Source organism: Miscanthus floridulus, chromosome 11 (genome assembly GCF_019320115.1).
Source record: "Miscanthus floridulus cultivar M001 chromosome 11, ASM1932011v1, whole genome shotgun sequence".
Taxonomy (NCBI): Eukaryota; Viridiplantae; Streptophyta; class Magnoliopsida; order Poales; family Poaceae; genus Miscanthus; species Miscanthus floridulus.
Window position 1 is genome coordinate 96,489,920 of NC_089590.1, and position 23,577 is coordinate 96,513,496.

General features: G+C 42.7%; 1 protein-coding gene and 1 pseudogene across 1 annotated transcript; one reads left to right on the plus strand and one right to left on the minus strand.

Annotated features, from left to right (window-relative positions):
- Positions 1 to 16,650: 16,650 nt before the first annotated feature.
- LOC136492502 (uncharacterized) lies at positions 16,651 to 17,218 on the minus strand (annotated as a pseudogene).
- Positions 17,219 to 20,146: 2,928 nt separating this feature from the next.
- LOC136492503 (haloacid dehalogenase-like hydrolase domain-containing protein At4g39970) lies at positions 20,147 to 22,644 on the plus strand. The gene is made up of 9 exons (XM_066488496.1): positions 20,147 to 20,155; positions 21,124 to 21,183; positions 21,363 to 21,437; positions 21,541 to 21,574; positions 22,019 to 22,074; positions 22,164 to 22,223; positions 22,298 to 22,357; positions 22,432 to 22,478; positions 22,551 to 22,644. Exons 1-9 carry the CDS (start codon positions 20,147 to 20,149, stop codon positions 22,597 to 22,599), a joined length of 450 nt encoding a protein of 149 aa, XP_066344593.1. The 3' UTR covers positions 22,600 to 22,644.
- Positions 22,645 to 23,577: the final 933 nt, after the last annotated feature.

Sequence of the window (23,577 nt, forward strand, 5' to 3'; positions counted from 1 at the left end):
CCGTTTACCCCCGAGATGTTTCTCGCACAGCTGCTCGGGAGTCAGCGCAACACGAAACAATCCCAGAAGAACATGGAGGATTTTCTGCGCACCATCGCCAACAACGTTCAACATGGTAACAATCAAGGTGGTGGCATGGGAGTGAACCAATATAGCAGCTTCAAAGATTTCATGGACACCAGGCCGCCAGTATTCAAGGAAGCGACAGAGCCACTCGATGCTGAGGAATGGATCAACACGATGGAAGATAAATTCTGTGTGTTGAGGATGACTGAGGTTCTGAAAACGGAGTACGCTGCACTTCAATTGCAAGGACCGGTGGGAATGTGGTGGAAGCACCATCGCACCACCTTCCCTCCAAATTCTCAGATTTCTTGGAGAGAGTTTGCTGAGGCCTTCCGTGGGGTCTATATTCCGCCCGGGCTGACTAAAATGAAGTTGGGAGAGTTTCTAGCGTTGAACCAGGGCACCAAAACCATGACGCAATATCTGCATGCCTTCAACAACTTATGTCGCTATGCTCCCGACATGGTGGACACAGATGCTAAAAGAATAGCCAGTTTTAAGAGGGGTCTCAATCCAAAAATGATGAAGCATGTTGGTACCAACAACCGCGTCAGATTCAATGACTTCATCAGTGACTGTCTGAAGTAGGAGAAGAATAACAACGCCAGTACCGCAGCCAAGACACGTAAGAGAGCCTTTGAAGGTGGGCCGTCTCAAGCTAGAGCACCTATGGGAGGTCGTCCCCCATATCGACCATCGGCACCTGGCGCTAGATTCCGGCCACCTCAGCCAAGAAGTTAGAATTTCCGTGGACCTCAAAAGCCGTACAAGATGGCAGTACAGCCCAACAAAGCAGCCGCAACTGCAGTACAAGGCAATTCCAAGGGAGCTGTGGGATCTACCGGGACAGTGAGAGGACCCTGCTATAACTGTGATCAACCCGGTCATTTCTCGAAGTTTTGTCCGTACCCGCCCAAGAAGAAGCAGCAGACTTATAATGCTAGAGTGCACAGTACAACAGTGGATGAAATTCCAGAGGGAGAGCCCGTCACTGCTGGTAAGTTTACTGTTAATGAAAACCCTGCAGTTGTTCTATTTGATTCTGGATCATCGCATTCTTTTATGAGTCAAGCATTTGCACAGAAACATGGACAACTATGCACAGAATTGGGGTATGGGTACCGTATAAGTTCAGCAGGGGCTGATGTTTTGACCAACCGGATGGTTCGAGGGGCAACCCTTGAATTAGGTAGCAGAAAGTTCCGAGTGAACTTGATAGTTATGCCTGGGTTAGTCTTGGATGTCATTATAGGGATGAATTGGATGAAGGATTGGGGAGCAGTCATAGATACTGGAAGTCGAGTACTTACCCTTAAGGATCCCCTGGGTGAGGGTACTTTCCAAGTACCATTGCCTCGGAGAACAGACCTTATAAGTGTTACATGTGCTACGGCAGTCATTCCTATTCATCAGATTCCGGTAGTGTGTGAATTTCCGGATGTATTCCCGGATGAGCTACCTGGTCTTCCACCGGATAGGGAGATCGAGTTTGGAATTGAGTTAGTCCCCAGAACGGCTCCGATTTCAAGGAGACCCTATCGGATGCCTCCAGATGAGTTAGCTGAGCTGAAGAAGCAATTAGAAGATTTGTCAAAAAGGGGGTTTATTCGGCCAAGCAAGTCTGAATGGGGATGTCCCGCCTTATTTGTGAAAAAGAAGAAAGAGGGCACGTTGAGAATGTGCGTAGATTACAGGCCACTCAATGCTGTGACCATCAAAAATAAATATCCCTTGCCTCATATTGATGTTCTGTTTGACCAATTATCCAAGGCCAAAGTGTTCTCAAAAATAGATTTGAGATCCGGTTATCATCAGATCAAGATTAGGCCACAGGATATACCGAAAACTGCATTTTCCACCAGATACGGGTTGTATGAGTATCTTGTCATGTCTTTTGGCTTGACAAATGCTCCTGCATACTTTATGTTTTTGATGAATACAGTTTTCATGCCAGAATTGGATAAGTTTGTAGTAGTGTTCATCGATGACATTCTGGTGTACTCCGAGAACGAGAAAGATCATGAAGAGCATCTGAGAACTGTCTTGACCAGACTTAGAGATCATAAATTGTATGCTAAGTTTAGCAAATGCAAATTCTGGTTGAAGGAAGTTCCTTTCCTCGGTCACATTCTGTCAGAGAATGGAGTTTCAGTCGATCCAAGTAAGGTGCAAGAAGTTATGAATTGAAAAGCACCGACCACAGTTCCTGAGATTAGGAGTTTCTTAGGACTAGCGGGTTATTACCGTCGCTTTATACCAGATTTCTCAAAAATTGCCAAACCGATGACGAGTCTCCTACAGAAGGATCACAAGTTTGTGTGGACAGAGGAGTATGAAGTAGCTTTCCACACTTTGCGGAAACTGTTGACCACTGCTCCGGTTCTAGCACAACCAGATATCGAGAAACCATTTGATGTGTTTTGCGACACATCGAAAACTGGATTAGGCTATGTACTTATGCAAGAAAGGAGAGTCATTGCTTATGCATCACGACAATTAAGAAAGCACGAGGTCAACTATCCAACACATGATCTTGAACTTGTTGCAGTTGTGCATGCCCTAAAAATTTGGAGACATTACCTACTTGGTAATGTGTGCAATATTTTCACGGATCACAAGAGTCTTAAGTATATCTTTACCCAACCAGAGCTAAACATGAGACAGCGTAGATGGTTGGAATTGATCAAGGATTACAACTTGAATGTGCAATATCATCCTGGTAAAGCCAATGTAGTGGTAGATGCTTTGAGCAGAAAGTCACATTACTTAAATGTGCAGCCATTACTTGAAGATGGGTTCGATCTAATGCATCCTGCTGTGTTACATAGTATTCAGATTAGTTGCTCTTTGGAAAGTAAGATCATAGAAGGCCAGAAAACCGACAAGGGGATATTCCACATCAAAGAGAAAATAAAAGAGAAGCCGTCTCAACACTTTAGAGTGGATGAACAGGGCGTGTTGTGGTTTGATGACCGTCTTGTGGTTCCCAAGGATCGAGAGCTTAGGAATAAACTCATGGATGAAGCTCACCTTTCTAAGTTATCTATCCATCCCGGAAGCAGTAAAATGTATCAAGAACTAAGATCGCGCTATTGGTGGACCAAAATGAAGAAAGAAATTACAGCATATGTTGCCAGATGTGACACATGTTGTCGAGTGAAAGCCATTCACATGAAACCTGCTGGTATGTTGCAACCCTTATCAGTCCCTAGTTGGAAGTGGGATGATATAAGCATGGATTTTATCACGGGTTTGCCCACTACTCCAAAAGGACATGATTCGATTTGGGTAATTGTGGACCGTCTTACCAAGACCGCTCATTTCTTGCCGGTCAAAACAGATTATCGACCGCCTCAATATGCCGAGAAGTATATCGCAGAAATTGTGAGGTTGCATGGTATACCCAAGACCATAGTGTCTGATCGAGGCTCACAGTTCACGGCTCATTTTTGGGAACATTTACACAAAGGCTTAGGAACTAGTTTGATTCGCAGTACCGCTTATCATCCTCAGACAGATGGTCAGACTGAACGAGTGAATGCTGTTTTGGAGGATATGTTAAGAGCCTGTGTATTGTCTTCTAAGGGATCATGGGAGTCATGGTTACCGTTAGCTGAGTTTTCTTATAAATATAGTTATCAAGAAAGCATCAAGATGGCCCCATTCGAAGCTTTATATGGCAGAAAATGTAGAACACCATTGAATTGGGTCGAACCTGGTGATAGAAGATATTATGGCATTGATTTTGTAGAAGAAGCCGAGAAGAAAGTTCATATTATTCAGCAGAATATGAAAGCTGCCCAATCATGTCAGAAAAGCTATGCAGACAAAAGAAGGAGACCCCTTGCATTTGAAGTTGGTGACTATGTTTATCTGAAAGTCACGCCGATGAAGAAGAAAAGGTTTGGAGTCCGAAGGAAGCTTGCCGCGAGATTCGTAGGACCATACAAGATCTTGGAACAAAGAGGTCCGGTAGCCTATAAGTTAGAGTTACCTGAGACAATGAGTACTGTTTTCCCAGTTTTCCATGTATCACATCTCAAGAAATGTTTGCGTGTTCCGGAGGAAAGAATAGAACCTCAAGGTATTCAACTCAAATCAGATTTGGTGTATCGTGAGCAACCAGTCCGAGTGTTAGACACTAAGGAACGTGCTACTCAGAATAGTGTGGTGAAAACATACAAGATACAGTGGGATCATCATAATGAGGGAGATGCAACTTGGGAAACAGGAGAGTATCTATAAAAAGCTTATGAAGAATTTTATAACAAATGGTTCGTAACCCAAATCTCGGGACGAGATTTTTATAAGGGGGGAGGGCTGTAACACCCTGGTGTTATGCCTACATTTAGGCACTGCAAATTAAGCATATCATGCATCATCAAGCATCCAAATCATACATGCTTAAACATGTGAATAACAATTGAAACATTGCTTTGCAACATCTGAAACATGCGTAAAACCTGAATGATGCATACACCTGTTTAAGAATTGTTTTGCCCTGAAATTTTCTTGCTAGGTTAGTAAAACATGTTTGGCTACTATTGTAAATCATCTAGCTATGATTAGTTCAATTTTTGGAGCAATGTTTGTATTCAAATTAATTCAAAATTTGGCTTCAACAATAAATTCCAAAAATTAGGGTTTTTGAGCTAAACGTGGACTTTGATGTTACAATTCAAAATCTAGAAAGAATTTGGCTTTAGTCATAAAAGCAAAGTTACATTTTCAAAAGAGGTCATTTTCTTGCTCAAAATAATATTTGAAAGAGGGCATTTAAAAATTCCTTGAAAGTTTTATTTGGAAAAGGGTTTTTCCTCCTTCGTGGGCCTTGCGCCTCGTTTCTGGCCCGCCTACCGAAGCCGGCCTGGCCCGCGTCCCCGCCAGCCGCACGCCTCGCGCTCCTCCCGCGCCGGCCCACCTCGCCTCGGCCCAGCCCAGCTCCGCGTGCTGGCCTTTCTCCCGCGCGCCGCGCCGTTCCCTTGCTGGTCGCCGCGCCACGCCACGACCGCGGCAGAAAAACTCCGCCGCGTGGCGACCACATGCCGACGTCGCCCGCCGCGCGGCAGCCGCGGCCTGACACCGCGCCGCCGCGCCCGCGCGCGCATCGGCGAGGCCTCTGCCTTCGCCAGCCAGCCAGGCCTGCCAGGCAAAGCAGCCGTGGGCCGAAGCCCTGCCAGGCCGCCGCGCTCCTCCTTTCGCGCGGGCCGCACAGGCCGAAAACGGCCGTGGGCCAGCTGTTTCCAGCGAGCCGGCCCAGCATTGTTTACATGATTTGTTTTCATTTATTCTTTATTATTTGAAATCTGAAATGGTTTGAAAAATGTTTGGGTGCTCAAACTTGCTCCAAAATTGTTGAAACAAATTTTTGCTAGGTTCCTTATCACCAGATCTACTTGGGAAAATTATTGCATGTCATTTTTGGGATACTTTTCTATAGGCTTTTATTTAATCATGTATATTGCTGATAAATTGAAAAATGTGTAGAAAAATCTATATTCTTCAGAAAAATATGATTCCAAGTTTGTTAATCTTCTTATGTCATGTACTTCCTAGGAAAAATATGTTTCATGCATGTGCTGTGGAAAAAATTTTAGGTGTAGTTCAAGTACCTTTAATGGCTGATTTTTGTTATTTTTGATAGAGAGCAAACTTTGTATAAAACATGCATGTGATAATTTTTGGACAGTCATTATATGCTATGAAGAACCTAGGAAAAATATTAATTCTGTTGTTTGACACTTTTCATAGTACAAAGTAATTTCATGCTCATTTTTATGCTATAGCTTGTCATTTTTGTGTAGGATAGTTTACTTATCCAAATGCCATGAAATTTTTATGGTAGTCTGTTTAGGGTAGTATTATGCTACTGTAATTTTCTCAGATTTTTAGGAGCATCAGAAATATATGTTGCTATTCAAACCTATTATTAATTAGGGTTTAAGCAAGTGTTGCCTTAAGTGTGATTAAGAAATTAGTAAAGCTTTGGTGTATCTTTGAAGCATTTAATAAAATATGTTGACTTAACATATTAGTAGCAGAAGAGAATGCAGTAGATGACATGTGCTTATAGTATAGTTTCTTGGATGATGTTGACTACCTTGCATTTAAACATATCCATTGCATTCATCTCCTTCGATGCACCGTTTGCATAATCACTTACGCGCATTGCATCATACAGGATCGCAAACCGAGAACCCAGTCATCATACCCGAGGAGCCCGAGGAGCAGCTCGAGGTGCAGCAGTAGGAAGTGTCAGAAGCCGACGAGGAGGACGTTGAGGAACTTCCGGAGTGCCCCGATCACCGTCCGAGCTCCTTCGAGAGAGGCAAGCCCCGGAGCATTTTTCTCCCGGTTTGCAATTATTTAATTAAATACTTTACTTTAAATTGATGCATTACGTTCAGGAGTTGTTTGCAACCGTTGCTGCATTATACCTTGCTTACCTTTGTTATACTATATCCTTGTTACCCTAGTATCCGCAGTCGAGTCAATGCTTAGCTGGCTTAGACCGGTAGAAGTCGGGTGATTTCCTATCACCTACGAGCTATAGGTGGTTACCTGGATCTGCTTGGATGACTATGAAGTCATGGTATAACTAAGTGTTAAATGAAGTTGAGACCGGACGGAGACTTGCAGAGTTTTGAACTATAGTGTTTTCCGTCTGTGTCGATTAAGGACCGGCCGTTGTTGGGCCTCGAGTCATGTTGAACGCATGCCTTACATTTAGCTGGCCGGATAAAGTACCTTCCGACCGCAAAGCTGAGAGATTTTTTGGGCCGAGTAGATTGCCCGCAACGCACTGTGCCGGAGCAGGTGTGGTAGGACACGGGGGCGGGATGATAAGACCAAAGTGCAGTCGGTCGGCCCCCGGGTACATGTGGTTCCTGGCAAACTCGAGATTCCTGGGAAGTTGACTCGGTGATCAATATCTCACTTTAGCGGGTGAGTGAGGTTTGTGTAAGGAACAAATCACCAGCTGGTTAGGAATCGATTCGAATCGCCATCGCTCCTGGACAGTGAGCACTTGACTTGAGTTACTTCATCGTAGTAAATGTTATGGAACACTTGGACAGTTATAATGAATATGATAGTATGGAAGTTGTTTAATGATCATTGGTTATCATTATCTGCTTCATCACATGTTTACTCTAGTATAGGTGCAAATCTAGTCGACAGGTTAATAATAATTAACTTGGCAAACATGCTTTTCTAAAGGTTCTCGAAATGCTAAAAATGCTCCTTTTTGCAAATAAGTCAGCTACCCTACTATAAAGCCCTTCATAATCCTTGGTGTTATTTATTTTCGGTTATGTCGGGTAAGTCTGGCTGAGTACCTTCTCGTACTCAGGGTTTTATTCCCACTTGTTGCAGATGGGCAGATGTATTATGGCTACTGTATCAACTGCTTATATCCTGTGATGGGTGATGCTTAGGACCATGGGCATGGTCATTCCTTACGTCTCGTCTGATGCTTTTGCTGGAGATGATCATTCGCTGGCACTATATTTAAACTCCGCGTGAGTGTGTGTGTGTGGTTTGAACAAATGACTTCTGCTACTTTTATTTTGAACTGGTTTGTAATAACTATGTTGAAACTCTGATGTATCTGAGATTGTGAACTTTTATGTAATATGTGATGGTGACCGCTAAACTTATTACGATCATGGCTGGGACACGAGTTGGTTTGAAATCCTTCGTGATTTCACGGACTACCGGGTTATACGGGCTTAAGTTTGCTCAATCGTCTGCTCTGGTGGATGATTTTCTTACTTAATTTCGTATAATTGGTCGGTTCTGTTACAGAACCCTTCCTGACCGGATGCACAGACACAGCATCCGGTCACTCCTTCACCAGCAGTTCACCTCCTGTGAACTGACCGGACGCTAGACAGCAGCGTCCGGTGCAATGTCCGGTGCACCTTTTCCAGCAATTCTTCAAACTTCCTTCGCGCTGCCTGTTCCCAATCAAGTCCCAACTTGAATAAGATCCAAATAAACACCAATTGGGACTGATGTGAGTGACCTCTCTCAAACCCTCATATTTTTCAAAATATTTTGCCTTAGGCTATAATTCTTTTTAAGAAAATAGGCAACAAGAGGGCAAATGGAACAAAACGACAAAGACAACATTCATGCATATGTAATACTTGTAAGTAAATCTAGTTGCTTATCAAGTTTGATCCAAGGTTAAGCTTCTTCACACGCTTTTCGGCGGTTATCTTAACCATGTTAGACAAGCCCTATGTGCATTACCACAAATTAAACATGTTGTATATTACAATGAATGCAAGGGACAACACAAGCTCGATTTTAAGTGAAGTTACCAAAATCAAGTACATTGAGCTCATTCCGCAATCTACAAAATGTAGCCTCATCTAGCGGTTTTGTGAAGATATCCGCTAATTGATCTTTGGATCTTACACCTTCTAGTGATATATCATTTTTAGCCACATGATCTTTTAGAAAGTGATGGCGGATATCTATATGCTTGGTGCGAGAGTGTTGAACCGGATTATTTGCAAGTTTTACCGCACTTTCATTATCGCACAAAAGAGGTACTTTCACTAGAACTACTCCATAGTCTAGCAAAGTTTGTTTCATGTATAATATTTGTGCGCAACAAGCACCCGCGGCAATGTATTCCGCTTCGGCGGTGGACAAAGCCACACTATTTTGTTTCTTGGAGGACCAAGACACAAGTGATCTACCAAGCAAATGGCACCCTTCGGATGTGCTTTTTCTATCAACTTTGCATCCGGCGTAATCCGAATTAGAATAGCCAATTAATTCAAATAAAGCTCCTTTGGGATACCAAAGACCAATGCTTGGTGTGTGCTTAAGATACCTAAGGATTCTTTTTATGGCAATTAAATGTGTTTCCTTAGGACTAGCTTAAAATCTAGCACACATACACACACTAAACATGATGTCGGGGTAGCGGCGGAAAGATCACCTTGATGTAGCACGGTCACAATGTGCCCATATTTGTCAATGGGGAGGACACTCAAGATCTTTCTCACAACATCGGATGGTGACATTTGAGTAAGTCCAAGCCCATTGACTTCCTCTACAAGAACATTCAAACGAGAATACATTTCATTAGCACTTTCTTTGGGAAGCATATCAAAAGAATTTAGCTTTTTAATCACAAGATGATAGCGTTCCTCATGCTCACTCTTGGTTCCCTCATGGAGCGCACAAACGTCTGACCATAGTGCATGGGCGTCTTTGTGGTTCCTTACACGATTGAACACATCTTTGCAAAGGCCTCTAAAGATGGTGTTGCGAGCCTTTGCATTCCATTTTTCATAGTTTACTTTATCGCCTTGAAGTTGTGCGGCATTCTTAGGTGTTGGGAACCCTTGAGAGGCGGCTCTAAGAATTCCAACATCTAAAGCTTCTAGGTAAGCCTCCATGTGAATTTTCTAATATGGAAAATCATCCCCCTCGAAGATAGGAGGAGGTCCATCCCCGTGAGACATCTTGCTCTAAGCGGTTAGGCTTAAAAATGTGAGCACGAGGCTTTGATACCAATTGAAAGGATCAAGATGCCCAAGAGGGGGGGTGAATTGGGCTAATTCTAAATTTTCTTGCAATAATCAAATCCTACGGATAGCCCAATTAACCCCTTGTGCCTAGAAAAGTGTTTATATCAAACTAATGCACAACAACCTCGCAACCTATGTTCTAAACTTACTCTAGCAAGCAATTCTATGGATGTAAAACAAGTATTGAATTGCTCAAAGTAAATACTCAAAGTAAGTGCTCAAAGTAAATAGAGAGAGAAAGGAACGCGGCGATGTTTTGCCAAGGTATCGGAGAGTCGCCACTCCACACTAGTCCTCGTTGGAGCACCCGCGCAAGGGTGTAGCTCCCCCTTGATCCGCGCAAGGATCAAGTGCTCTCTACGGGTTGATTCTTCGACACTCCGTCGCGGCGAATCACCCAAAACCGCTCACAACTTGAGTTGGGTCACCCACAAGCTCCGCCGGGTGATCACCAAGCTCCCAATCACCACCAAGCCGTCTAGGTGATGGCGATCACCAAGAGTAACAAGCACGAACTCTCACTTGACCACGCGAAGCCTAATGAGAAGATGGATGCACACTTGTCTACTCTTGATTCACTAATGAGGTTTCACTCTTGGATTCTCAAATCACAAACACCTCACTAGGACCTTGCTCTTCTTGGCACTCACAAACGTGTTTCTCAGCTGTTGGAATGAGCAAAAGTGACTCCACTCACGAGTGGAGCAACTATTTATAAGGCAGCCTGAAAAATGAACCGTTATGAGCTTTTGCGGGGTGACCGGACGCTCCGATCGTTTTGACCGGACACTCCAGTCAGTTCAACCCGCGCAACAGTTTTCACGTGATGACCGGACGCTGTCAGGGTCCGGTCAGTACCGACCGGACGCGTCCGGTCGCTCTTGGATGCTTATTGTAAACGACCAGATGCTGGATACTCAGGGTCCGGTCACACTTTCTCAAGTCTAAATCCTTACTAGAGTCGACCGGACGCTGGCCTTCAGCGTCCGGTCACACGACCTTCCAGCGTCCGGTCACTCCAGACTTGATCTCCTCAATCAAATGAACTGACCGGACCCTGTGGCCAGCGTCCGGTCGCACCGGAGCCAGCGTCCGGTCAGTATTTGACCCTCCATTCACTCCCAACTTTCAATCATATGTGAATGAAGTTTGCTCCAAAGGATCTTAGGCATTCATAGGAGCTACCTAGAGCTAGTTTTAACAAGTGTGCACCACACCTAACTCACTAGACTCAACTAGGTCAAGCTACCCGTTCATACCCCCCTTCATAGTATGGCCAAAGGAAAAACAAAGTCCTAAACTACTCTAAGTGTCTCTCCAACTTCAATTGACACTTAGAACTAGTTATCCTTAACCTTGTCGTCCATCCTTTGAAAACCGAAATGATTTCCATCGTAGGGGCATGACAACCTCAATTGCCCAATCGATCTCCATTACCATGACCTAACTTAATTGCCTCTGCAAAACACACGTTAGTCATAGTAATCTTGTATTGTCATTAATCACCGAAATCCACTTAGGGGCCTAGATGCTTTCAGCTAAGACTATGAGACGTAGCACCGGACCCCAGAGGTCACTACATTGTCTTAGGAGGGTGTGGGTCGTATGCCCGTACCTCCCTACACTATCCACTTCCAACCTAATAGTAGTGGCATTGTCCTAGTTGGTCAACATCCGTTCCCCGCCCATTCAGGGATGAGTGGCGTGCACATAGGGTCCTATGATCTAGTTCTCTCGACATACCAGTACTTAGGGGGACCGAACATGATATCTTCTCAAAGGGGATAACCAACACTCCATGCCTTGATGGCACCTCCATCCCAGGGCTTCATCCCCCAAAGACACTTCACCCTAGGACCTCTTCATCTCACATGCACTCACCATAGGTACCACTCGTAGGGGATGCCTAGGTCACACCCCCCTGGCAAGACTCGTCCAACAACTCATCGTAAGATCCTGCCTGATCGACTCAACCCTCACCACACACCCAAGATGCATGCCAAGATCTCCTCGGTTGTTACCACATTATCGACACCAAGTGCCTTAACCGCTCACAAACAATCCTCCACCAAGCATCACATCACGGATATAATGAGTAGTAGAAGCAATAGCAAGTAAGCGAGCATCTAACCTATCAGCGGGTGTGCAGGGGTATAGGTTGCGATAAGGTAATGGCTCATAAGCAATTCTACCATGCAATCTATCACAAATCATTTGTATAAAAGTAAAGCACTAGCATATATATGGTAGCATGTCTAATAGGGTTCTGCGAGGTTGGGTGGGACGTGGCACCTGGCAGGTCATCTCCAAGCTCCTTAGTGTAGTCGGGGTCATGCTCCTCAGTCTATGGCTCCTCTGGATCTATCAAACAAGACATATAGCCGCGATAAGCGACTCCTATAGATGATCACAAAGAAGCAACATAAATTCAAAAGATCGAAATGCACTCAAACACAAGCCTATGGTGCGTTGGGTGCACGCGGGTTTAGGCGAAGGCGTGGTGGCTCCCTCTCTCTCTCGCGCGTGCGACGACGCGCTCACCGGCGACGAGCTCGGCCATTCTCACGCTACGGCAACACAGAGGGGCAACTAAAGGGGTCTACGTCATTGTGAGGTCATGGGGAACCTCATGGTGGGCCAAGGATAGCGACTTGGAGGCTCGGGCGCCCGGTGTAAGCGCTGCGATGGACGGTGACTGTGCGGATCAGTGGCATGGGCACCAGAGGCATTGGCATAGTCCAAGCAGGGCCTCTTCATCTTTCGGGTGCTCCAGCAAACACGGCTAGGGCGTCAAGGCGAGGTGAAAGGGGCTCGGGCGAGGCTGGCCATGGCGGTGGTGTCGCTACGGTGGTGGCGGCTGTGGCGAGGCGGCCATGCGCTCAATTGAGCCCAAAGGCAGCTCCTTTTCTCTAATTAGGGTCATGGGAAGGCCATAAAACTGGTCGGCGGGGACCATGAGCCATGGCGGAGTCTGCATCGCACCATTCTAGGCAATTATTTCTAGTAGGCAATCTCAATATTATTCGCTACATTCTGGGCAATTATTTCTAGTAAGCAATCTTAAACCTTCGTTCCAACAATATCTGAAGAAAAGGCAATTCTAATGTGACTCAGCTTGTTCTCTTTCATATCTCTCTTCTTCTTGTTGACGTTGATATTCTTTCTCTTCTAACCAGCGCTGATAATCTTTCTTCTTCTGCCGTTGCCATTTATTCAACAGAATTTGAGATGTAACACGTGGTTTCATCACACCATCTCTCGATGTTTCTCCCTGCTCATATCAGCTCTTTTGTTGGTTACGACGCCTTTTAATTTCTCTATATTCATTAGTCGATATTTGTATCTCCGGATCAATAGTTCTAATTTCTCTTGCCCTAGCTGATGTTATAACTTTAGCTTTTCCTTTGAACAACTTAGCATGAACCATGTTCTGATCCTTCGAGAAAGGATTATCATCAACTTTCATTTTCGGAGTTGTATTAAATTTAAGCTTCCTTTGTTGAATAGCCCTCTGAATATGCTGCCAAAAAATTCTACAATCATTAGTAGTATGAGAAGTAGTATTATGGTACTTGCAGAACTTCTTATTCTTCAACTGATCAGGAGATAATATAACATGATTGGTAGGCAGTTTAATCTGTCCCTTCTCAAGCAAGAAATCAAAAAGTTTGTCTGCTTTTGTAACATCAAAATCATAACTTTCTTCAACTTCTTTTCTCCAATGATTTGGAACCATTACTATCTTTTTACCCTAATTCCATTCAACAATGGCAATTTCCTCTTCTTCTTCGTCATCATCGACTAAATATGGATTATAAGGTTAAGTGATTGCAGCACTCTTCTAGAATTAGGTATCTCTGCGCATATTCTGGAATTGGCTATTAAGTGCTGCCACCAGTTGAGCCAATTGACCTAAATTGTCAAATTCTTGCCCAAGCAACTTTTCTCTCCATGTTGACAACATTCCTTGAATGCCCCACACAGCTAGCTGATCATCAGTCAAATTCAACGAAAAACATAAGTTTTTTGTTTCTCGGAACCTCTGAAGGAATTCAACACCCGATTTATTAGCTCTTTGCTTTATAGTTGTCCAATCTATCATCTTTCTTTCCCCTGTCCCAGTGTAGAAATATGTATAAAATTTCTTTTTAAGATCACTCCAATTGGCAATAGAATTAACCGCTAGTGATGAAAACTAAGTGAAAGCTGGTCTTAACAGAAACAAAGAGAAGAAACGAACTCGATGCGCTTCTTCAAAAGAGGCTTCACCCAACTAAGTAAGATATCGACTCACATGTTCTATTCTACTTAGCAAATTCTGAAAGCCTATAATTTATAGGAAGGGCCACTAAATCATACCACTCTAGATATGGACGTTTGTACAAAAAAATCTATCCTTTTGGTTTTAAACCAAACTAATTTTTCATCATTTCGGTTACTCTGAGCGACAATTCATCAGCATTTGAGTTTGAATTTCTTAGCAATTGCTGACCCATCCATGGATTGAAATTCTGAGTGCCTTAATATCCTAGATTTGGAATCATATTGAGAGTATTATAATCTGAATCATAATAATATCCTTGTAGAATATCTATCTGTTGGGCCCCTTGCTGATTTACTGTTTGAAATCTCTGATTAAAAATATTAGAATCTGTATCTCTATGAATCCTTTGAACTGATTGTGCTATATTTTGAGCTGACGGTGGTATTTGGCCTAATATACCAAAATTAACTATCTGATTCTAAACTTACCCTGTCGGCTGTTGCACATGCTACACTAATGATCTAGGATTATATTGCATTTGATTAGTAGTAGCACCCTGAATTTGTTCAGATGAATTCTGAATTGTCTGGGCATCATCACTCTTAACTAGTGCTGCTTCTTGATGGCTACTACTGGCTTGATTAGTCCCCTAAGTCGACGGATGCAGAATATTATAATAAGTCGGTCCAACCTGATCAAGTGGAAATCCATGAAACACCTCCTTCATGTTATTGTGGAATGTATTCAAGAAAGCCGTATTATGATTTAGCATTGCATCATGAACAGATTTGTTGACAGCTTCTACAAAGAAATGCATATCATCAGCTTCATCTGTATCTGACTATCCATGCATCAAAACTCTCAACAGTGGATATTTCTATAGAACTTTATTGTCACGCGTTTTGATGTATGACAACAAGCACTTGTTCTAAAACTCCTCTATAGCCTTACTAATATTATTTTTATCCTCATCAAGTAAGTCTTCATAAGGTACTATAAGAATGTCTTTGTTGTTGTAAACCGCCATGACGATTGTGGTCCCACCGGGCATGCCAAAAAGTGTGTTGACACAAAAATGTGGCGATGTGATCAACACACAGCAAACCGGATGATCTGAGTGGAATGAGACCAGAGATCTGCTTAGCTTCAACACAGAACCAGCCAATTCTAAAAACCCAATGACGTGGCAGTCAATTTAACCTGTAATTGACAAAGAGAGAAATCTTATCAATAATTTGAGGTGGAACATGTCGGTGTTGAACGAGACCATTCCAAATGCACGGCTAGATTGCCGATTCAATAAGGCTATCGACTAAATAATCAATATCCGACGTATCCATAAAATGAAGATCTTTAAATCAAGGATTATCGGCTAATATTAAATGATAATGATATGAATCAAAATAACCAATGCTCATGGAACATCAAAAAACATCATCGGCTAAATGGAACATGATCGATATAAAGCGTCGAGCCGATAAGTTTTGATGAAAAGAGTATAACATGCGAACAAATTGACTGTCTAACATAAATGAATCTACAAACAATTTGAATCTAATCTATTATCATCAACAGTGAGGTTCGATCGGATCGATGCATCTATGATAATGATAACAAACTAAAGCCAAAGAATCTATAAAACCATCTATATATTGACAGATTCATGAAAATATATTATATGTGTGAGAGTATAGACAAATCGGCTAAAATAGCCGATGCAGTCATAGCAAACAAACAGAGTACATATCTTGATCATGAACAAGACCCCTAATCGATAATTTCTAATCTAAAGTCTTACCAGTGAGGTTCGACCAGATCGATGCAGCTATGGCAATGTTATTAGATTAGATCTCATTAACTAGTGAGTTTATTCAAGATTGAAACATGTCTTTAGATGCATACTATGTTTGATTAGAATAGAGATAAAACAGCCGATCTAGCGGAATTAAGCCATCAATTATAAGATTTAAAGCGTGACTAGATCAGAGGACGACCAATTAAGATGATATGATGCCGATCTATCTCTATCTCTATCAGGTGATTTTGTTATAATTAATAAAACATTAATTATAACAAGATCGACAACTGGTGAATTAATAAAAAATAGTAAGAAAAATCTTACTAATCTTAGCAAATTCGATAACTGGTGATATTGTATTAAACAATAAGTTATTTAACACAAGATCGATAACTTTAATTTATATTATGATTCGTAAGGGATCAATCAGCTGATGCAGCCTTACAAACTATGACACAGATCGATGACTAACTTATATTATGGCTCATAAAAAATCAATCAGCTGATGCAGCTTTATAAGCACAATACAAGTCGTGACGGTACTCACAAGCAAGCTGAAGGTCGATCAATTGATGCAGCCCTGTTTGTTGAAGAACTCGCCAAAATCTATAGTACTTCTACTCCTAATGCGATGACAAAAACCAAAAAGGTTGTATTGATTGAGTGTTCGTTGTTTTTTTACAATAACCAGGGTCTGATATTTATACTCAGAACCTAAACATGAATCCTACTCAAATATGACTCATTATAATTCTTAGAATAAAAGAAAACTTCCTAACTTAATAATAACTTGGACCCTAATTTTCCTTATTCGTCATTCAAGATAGCCAATTGATACCATATGCTGACGTCATCTGTAAAATAGCCAATTTTGACATCGCATCTAAATCAACTGATATCGATTCACATCTAATCGATTCCTTGATAACACAATGCTAAAAGCTAAGTTCCCACGTTCTTTTGTTCAAATTTTAGATGTAAACATACACCAAATGTAGACCACCACAAACATTGGACCCAATAACCTATGCAAACATACAAGTGTAATCATCATCAAGCTCGAATCCAGCAACTGAGGGAGCACGCACAATCGTAGAGTGGCGCATGTGTCCAGTCCAGACCTCAGTCAGAAGGGCTTCTGCTTCGTCTGTGTTTCCCTTCTCAAGGGCAGCCTCCGCCTTCTCCCTCGTGGCCAGCGCGGTGAGCCCTAGGGCCGCGTCAAACTTCACGGGGCCGAGGAGGTGCTCCAGTAGCTGCGCGCTTCACGCCGCCGTGCCCATGTGGTCGAACACCGCCGCGCTTCCAGCGACGGACGCCGTGACATTAGGCCCGGCGCCGCAGCGCCTGAGGCACCCGTAGGAGCCCATGTCGACCCACGGCGGCGCGAGGCCCACGAGCGTAGCCAGAACGTCGCGCCTGTCCTGCCGCGCGCATGTGCGGTTTGTGCAGACCCGCACTTCCACCGCATCTGAAGCGGCGATACTGCGCCTGTCGGGGAGCACAGGCGAGGCTGGTCACCCGCGCCACCGCCATCGCCATCCCCACGTGGCCTCTGGTCTCTGGATGAGGCGGGGAGCTTTAAGCTTTTCTATGGGAAGGATGGTATATTCCATCTAGATAAGCAACCATTGGCGCCTAGTGCCTACTCCACTGTCCACTTCGCTCCATCCTCCCTCCATCCTTCCTGATGCCTCTGACTATGGTGCCTTCCACTTCCCTCGCCCTCCCCACCACCACCCACGCCGACGCTGGCTGCAGGGTCCGGTCAGTTCATTTGATCAAGAAGATTGCGTCTGGCGCAACCAGACGCTGAGTGGTCGAGTGACCGGACACTGAGGGACAGCGTCCGATCGACTCCAGTAAGGTTCTAGAAAAGAATATCTGCGACCGGACGCGTCCGATCAGTACTGACCGGACCCTGGGGGTTCAGCGTCTGGTCAAGTACAGTAAGGTTCCAGTGAGGGTTTAATGCGACCGGACGCGTCCAGTCAGTGATGATCGGACGCTTCTAGCGTCCAGTCAACACTTAATCACTGGTGTGCGGGTTGAACTGACTGGAGCGTCCGGTCAACATGACCGGAGCGTCTGGTCACCCCGCAGAGGCACATAATGGTTCGTTTTTCAGCCCTTGTTATAAATAGAAGCTCCACTTGTGTGTGGAGTTACTTTTGCTCATTCCAACAGCTGAGAAACATATTTGTGAGTGCCAAGAAGAGCAAGATCCTAGTGAGATGATTGAGATTTGAGAATCCAAGAGAGTAGCCTCATTAGTGAATCAAGAGTAGCAAAGTGTGCATCCACCGTTCTCATTAGGCTTCGCGTGGTCAAGTGAGAGTTCATGCTTGTTACTCTTGGTGATCGCCATCACCTAGATGGCTTGGTGGTGATTGGGAGCTTGGTGATCACCCGGCCTAGCTTGTGGGTGACCCAACTCAAGTTGTGAGCGGTTGTGGATGATTCACCGCGACGGAGTGTCGAAGAATCAACCCATAGAGAGCACTTGATCCTTGCGCGGATCAAGGGGGAGCTACACCCTTGCGCGGGTGCTCCAACGAGGACTAGTGGGGAGTGGTGACTCTCCGATACCTCGGCAAAACATCGCCGCATTCCTCTCTCTCTCTCTATTTACTTTGAGCATTTACTTTGAGCAATTCAATACTTGTTTTTACATTCATAGAATTGCCATGCTAGAGTAAGTTTGAAACATAGGTTGCAAGTCCTTTGTGCGTTAGATTAATAGAATCATTTTTCTAGGCACAAGGGGTTAATTGGGCTAACCATAGGATTTAATTATTGCAAGAAAATTTAGAATTAGCCCAATTCACCCCCCCCCCTCTTGGGCATCTTGATCCTTTCAGAGGGGGAGCATGGTAGCTCGAGAAATTGACCTTGAAGAGAAGCGAGTGTATGCGCCCACTCTAATGATTCATGAGCCATTTTTCTCACTACCTGCTGTCGCTGCACCAACAGTGCAAGCTACTGTGGTGCCAACACCTGTTGTTATTCCGCCTATGGCAACAATGAATGACGATGGGGAACCTGTTCTTTAGGATCCTGTAGAACCTATTGCCACACATGAGGGGGAGCAACAACAGCCTCAAACAAAAGATGTGTCAAATGTGGAGACCCCTAGAAGGTTTCAAAGAGTTAGAAAATCAGCTATTCCTGTTGACTATGAAGTATACAACACTGAGGAATTTCAAATGGAGGATGATCCCACCTCATTTGAAGAAGCCATGAGAAGTGATCATTCATCAAAGTGGCTTGAGGTCATGGAAGATGAAATGAAATTAATGAATGCCAATAAAGTTTGGGACTTGGAGATAATTCCTAAAGGAGCCAAAATAATAGGCTATAAATGGGTCTACAAAACAAAACTTGACTCTCAAGGGAATATAGAGAGATATAAAGCGCGACTTGTGGCAAAAGGCTTTACGCAAAGAGAAGGTATTGATTACAACGAGACCTTTTTCAGTCTCATGTAAGGATTCCTTCAGAATCATAATGGCATTAGTGGCACATTACGATTTAGAATTACATTAGATGGATGTAAAGACGACATTTCTCAACGGGGACTTGGAGGAAAATGTTTACATGGCACAACCGAAAGGTTTTGTCATGGAAGGCAAAGAACGAATGGGATGCCGCCTAAAGAAATCCATTTATGGATTAAAACAAGCTTCAAGACAGTGGTACTTGAAGTTTGATCAGACAATAAGGAATTTTGGGTTTAAAGAGAATGTAGAGGACAATTGTGTCTATGCAAAGTTTAAGAATGGGAAGTTTATCTTCCTTGTCCTGTATGTGGACGATATCTTACTTGCTAGTAGTGATGTCAGTCTACTCCTGGAGACAAAGAAGTTTTTGTCCTTAAAATTTGATATGAAAGATCTTGGTGAAGCCTCGTTCGTTCTAGGGATCGAGATTCGCCGAGATAGAAGTAAATGGGTATTATGATTGTCACAAAAGGCATACATAGAAAGAATCTTAAAGAAATTCAGTATGCACAAATATAGTCCATCACCTGCTCCTATAGTCAAGAGCGACAGATATAGGGATTTTCAATGTCCCAAGAATCAATATGAGATCGATCAAATGAAAGTGGTTCCATATGCTTCAACTGTCGGAAGCTTGCAATATGCTCAAATATGTATGCACCCTGACTTAGCATTTGTTACCGGGTTACTTGACAGATTCCAGAGCAATCCTGGAACAGAACACTGAAAATTAGTAAATAAAATCTTGTGTTATTTGTAAGGAACGAAAGGCCTCATAATGACGTATAGAAGATCTGATTCACTCCATATAGTGGGATATTCAGATTCTAATTATGCGGGAGATGATAGAAAATCCACGTCTGGATATGTATTCACTCTCGCAGGGGGAGCTATTTTATGAAAAAGCTCAAAGCAAACTGTCTCTACGTCGTCCACAATATATACCGAGTTTATAGCGTGTTATGAGGCAATGGGGCAGGTGAACTGGCTAAAAAAGTTCATAGCCGGTTTGAAAGTGGTTGACGACATCTATAGACCACTTAAGTTATACTGCGATAATAATCCGATAGTACAGTATGCTCACAATAATAAGTCAAGTGGTGCTACCAAATGCATTGACATAAAGTATTATGCTGTGAAAGATAAAGTTCAGGATCATGTCATAAGTCTTGAGCATATAAGTACCGAAAAGATACTCGCGGATCCGCTTACAAAAGGCTTACCACCCAACGTGTTCAGAGAACATGTAGCCGGCATGGGTTTAAGGGAAAGCCTATAATTTCTGGACAAAAAAGGCACAAAGTTAAGTATCTATTTCAGAACAGAATGGTGTGTTGTAGTGTTAAGTCTATCGGCAATTGACCATGACGATGAAACATGCTCTATGCGCTAATCTGTAATGGAATGAACAAAAGTAAATGATATGAAATTGAAAGATGGTAGGAAGGGGGATATTGTTAGATTGATCTCTAATCCCAAACTGGGCCCAACGGCCCAGTTGGGCCTTTGATCCGCGCCCTGATCGGGGGCGCCCAGCCCACTATGGCTGGAGGGCCTCTGTCACACTGCGCAATAAATAGAGGTGGGGCCGGTGGCTCAAGTGACGAGGTTCGTCTGAGCCGAGCTCCCCACTGACAAACCCTAAACTCGATCTAGTGAGGGGCACAGCCAGTGACGGGAAGCACCTTCACCACTGCACTGCGCCGCCATCGGTCTTCACCGCCGGTCGCCACTGCTCATCACCGACACCGTCTTCACCGACCGTCGCTGCCCTCGCGCAGATACCGGAACAACGACTATGGCTGAAGCTACTGGATCGAAGACCTACAATGGTCGATAACCTAGCACTACTCCTCTATCTAATCTTTGTTTAGTTCACGTACTAGTACCTGTTATCCGTTTACGATGATGTACCCGGCTAGATCTATTACCATGTCATCGAAATAGTACAACAAGGTGAAGCCTAGACCTGGTGTTTTGCAGTTGATGGATGAAGTAAAGGATGCGGTAATATAACTTATTGGAGTATCTTTCTTTTATTTTTTTTTCAAAGCAACATCTTCGTTGTCTCTGTACTAGTGTTTTCGCAAAAATTTAAATGCTTCGTCACATTACCTCAGTGAGTTCTCAACAATATAGCTATTTGGTACTCTGAGGTGATTTTTATCCTTTATACAATGGTGTAGGGTATCAAGCTTGCTGTTTGCTCTAAAGCAACTAAAAGTTCAGTCATAATGTGCCTTGGAAACCTTATTGGACTTGTAAGTTAAAATATATGATTTATGTTGCTTTCATATGTCTGCCCCAGAACTTCTGTTGTGTTGGCTGGTTTATTTTTTCTCACTTCTGCTCTTGTTTCTATAGGAGCGATTCAATGGCCTGGATTGCTTCCTTGCTGGTAAGGTTCTGTTTTTCCCTCTTCTCTTGTCTTTTTTACCTTGAGTCTTTTGAAGTTCACTGGCAACAGTAACAAAAGAAACTACAAAACTCCTCATGTTCTTTTTTTTCAATAAAATCCTTTAGAGTGGGGGCCTCCCTTGCTGTATTTAATGTAAAAAAAAACAAGGAATAAATAGTGGTTGCATTTGTAGCACTTGTAAGAACAGCGTAATGCCATTATACTATATAAAAACTACAACAAATATATCAACAGTTAAGCAAGTCCTGTAAACAATAGATTGTTGAGGATGCTTTGGATCATATTTCCCAAATGTGAAATATCAGATCACTCCTTTGTCAATTGTCAAATTTAAGTTATTTGGATCTGGCAGTCGCTAAGGTTCTGGTTGCGATAAAGACAACAGTCCTTAAATTTCACAATTCTCAATTGCCTCCACTGCAGGTGATGATGTTAAACTAAAGAAGCCTGATCCAACAATATATATAACAGCATCAGAGGTAGTGAACACTAGTATCAAGTCTTGTCTGTTTTTTCATATGATATATCCAGAGTTGGTCACCTTAAGGACCTCCTTTGCTGTACCCAGAAATTAGGTGTGGAAAGCAAGAACTGCCTTGTGGTTGAGGATAGTGTTATTGGATTGCTAGTAAGTCTTCCAAGTATGTATTTGATTAACCACACTAATCCTGTTGACTATGAGATACATTTACCTTTTAATAGGCTGCAAAAGGAGCAGGGATGTCATGTATAATAACATATACATCTTCAACTGCTAGCCAAGTATGATTGATCTTTAGTTCTAGTTCTTGTTCACTGTAACTGAACTGTATCCTGATCTGCTAACTTCTTCATAGGATTTCAAGGATGCAATTGCTACCTATCCTGACCTTAGTAATGTCAGGTAGGTTCTGCTCGATTGGCATTTGAGACCTTTTTGTGTGTCAGATAAATTACAGCTGTTATATATTTACAGGCTTGAGGACCTCAAGCTATTACTCCAGAAAACTCTTGTTACTGGATAGTGAAGTGTCTTGTTTTCCCCAAGAAATACATTGACAATTTTTTTCATGCATGATAATCCATGGTAAGTTTGTTTCTATATCTGTGACTCATTTCTTTGGTTTAGATTCCCATCTTGGATTGCCTCTGTCTAAAGATTTCATTCCTGATAGTTTAGGTGTGGAATAAATTTATAGTTAGGCATATAGGACAAATTCTCTCATCTTTTTTTTAATGTCATATAGTTCACTAAAAATGAAGTTCTGCATTTACTTTTCACTTTTTCAGCGATTATTCCCTGGATGTTGAACAGTTGGTGCTGGATGTTGAACAATAGGTGAATCCAAGCTATACATCTCGTTGAACAGTTGGTGCTAGATGTTGGAAGACATGATTACTCGGATGGAAGTGAAGATCTGCCTTGAATCATTGCCCTCACACCAACTCACAATAAAATCCTACCAAGATGAGGTCTAGAGAGCTGTGAGGGAGGAGTGAATGCCTAGGGATAAGTTTGTTTCAAATTAGCCTAAAGTCAGTTTGTTTCAAATTAGGCTAAAGTTAATAAGTGAAAGAGTGAAAGATATATATACCACTCTCAAAATCCGTTACATCCCATTATGTCACGGTCCAAACACTTCCGCTTATAAGACGAACACTACGAGGAAAATGATTTTTACACACTTCCTCTGTTCGGATTATCTGGCATAAAACCAGACACAACAGGGCTGGACACCCTGCCTGTTAAAGTCGGTGAGTTCGGTACAAGTGACAGTGTCTATTAAGATATCTATTTGAGCTTTGAGACATCAACTAGCAAATATGCCATTGCAACAGAAAAAAAATCAAACGTTTATAAAATGACTATAAGATTGATACATATTATTTACGTTTAACCATTTTATTTTATAAATTTAAAAGTTAATGTTGACAATAATATGATAATGTACTATTGATCCTATATCGAATTAAAATACAAACTTGATTTTTTTCTACTATCA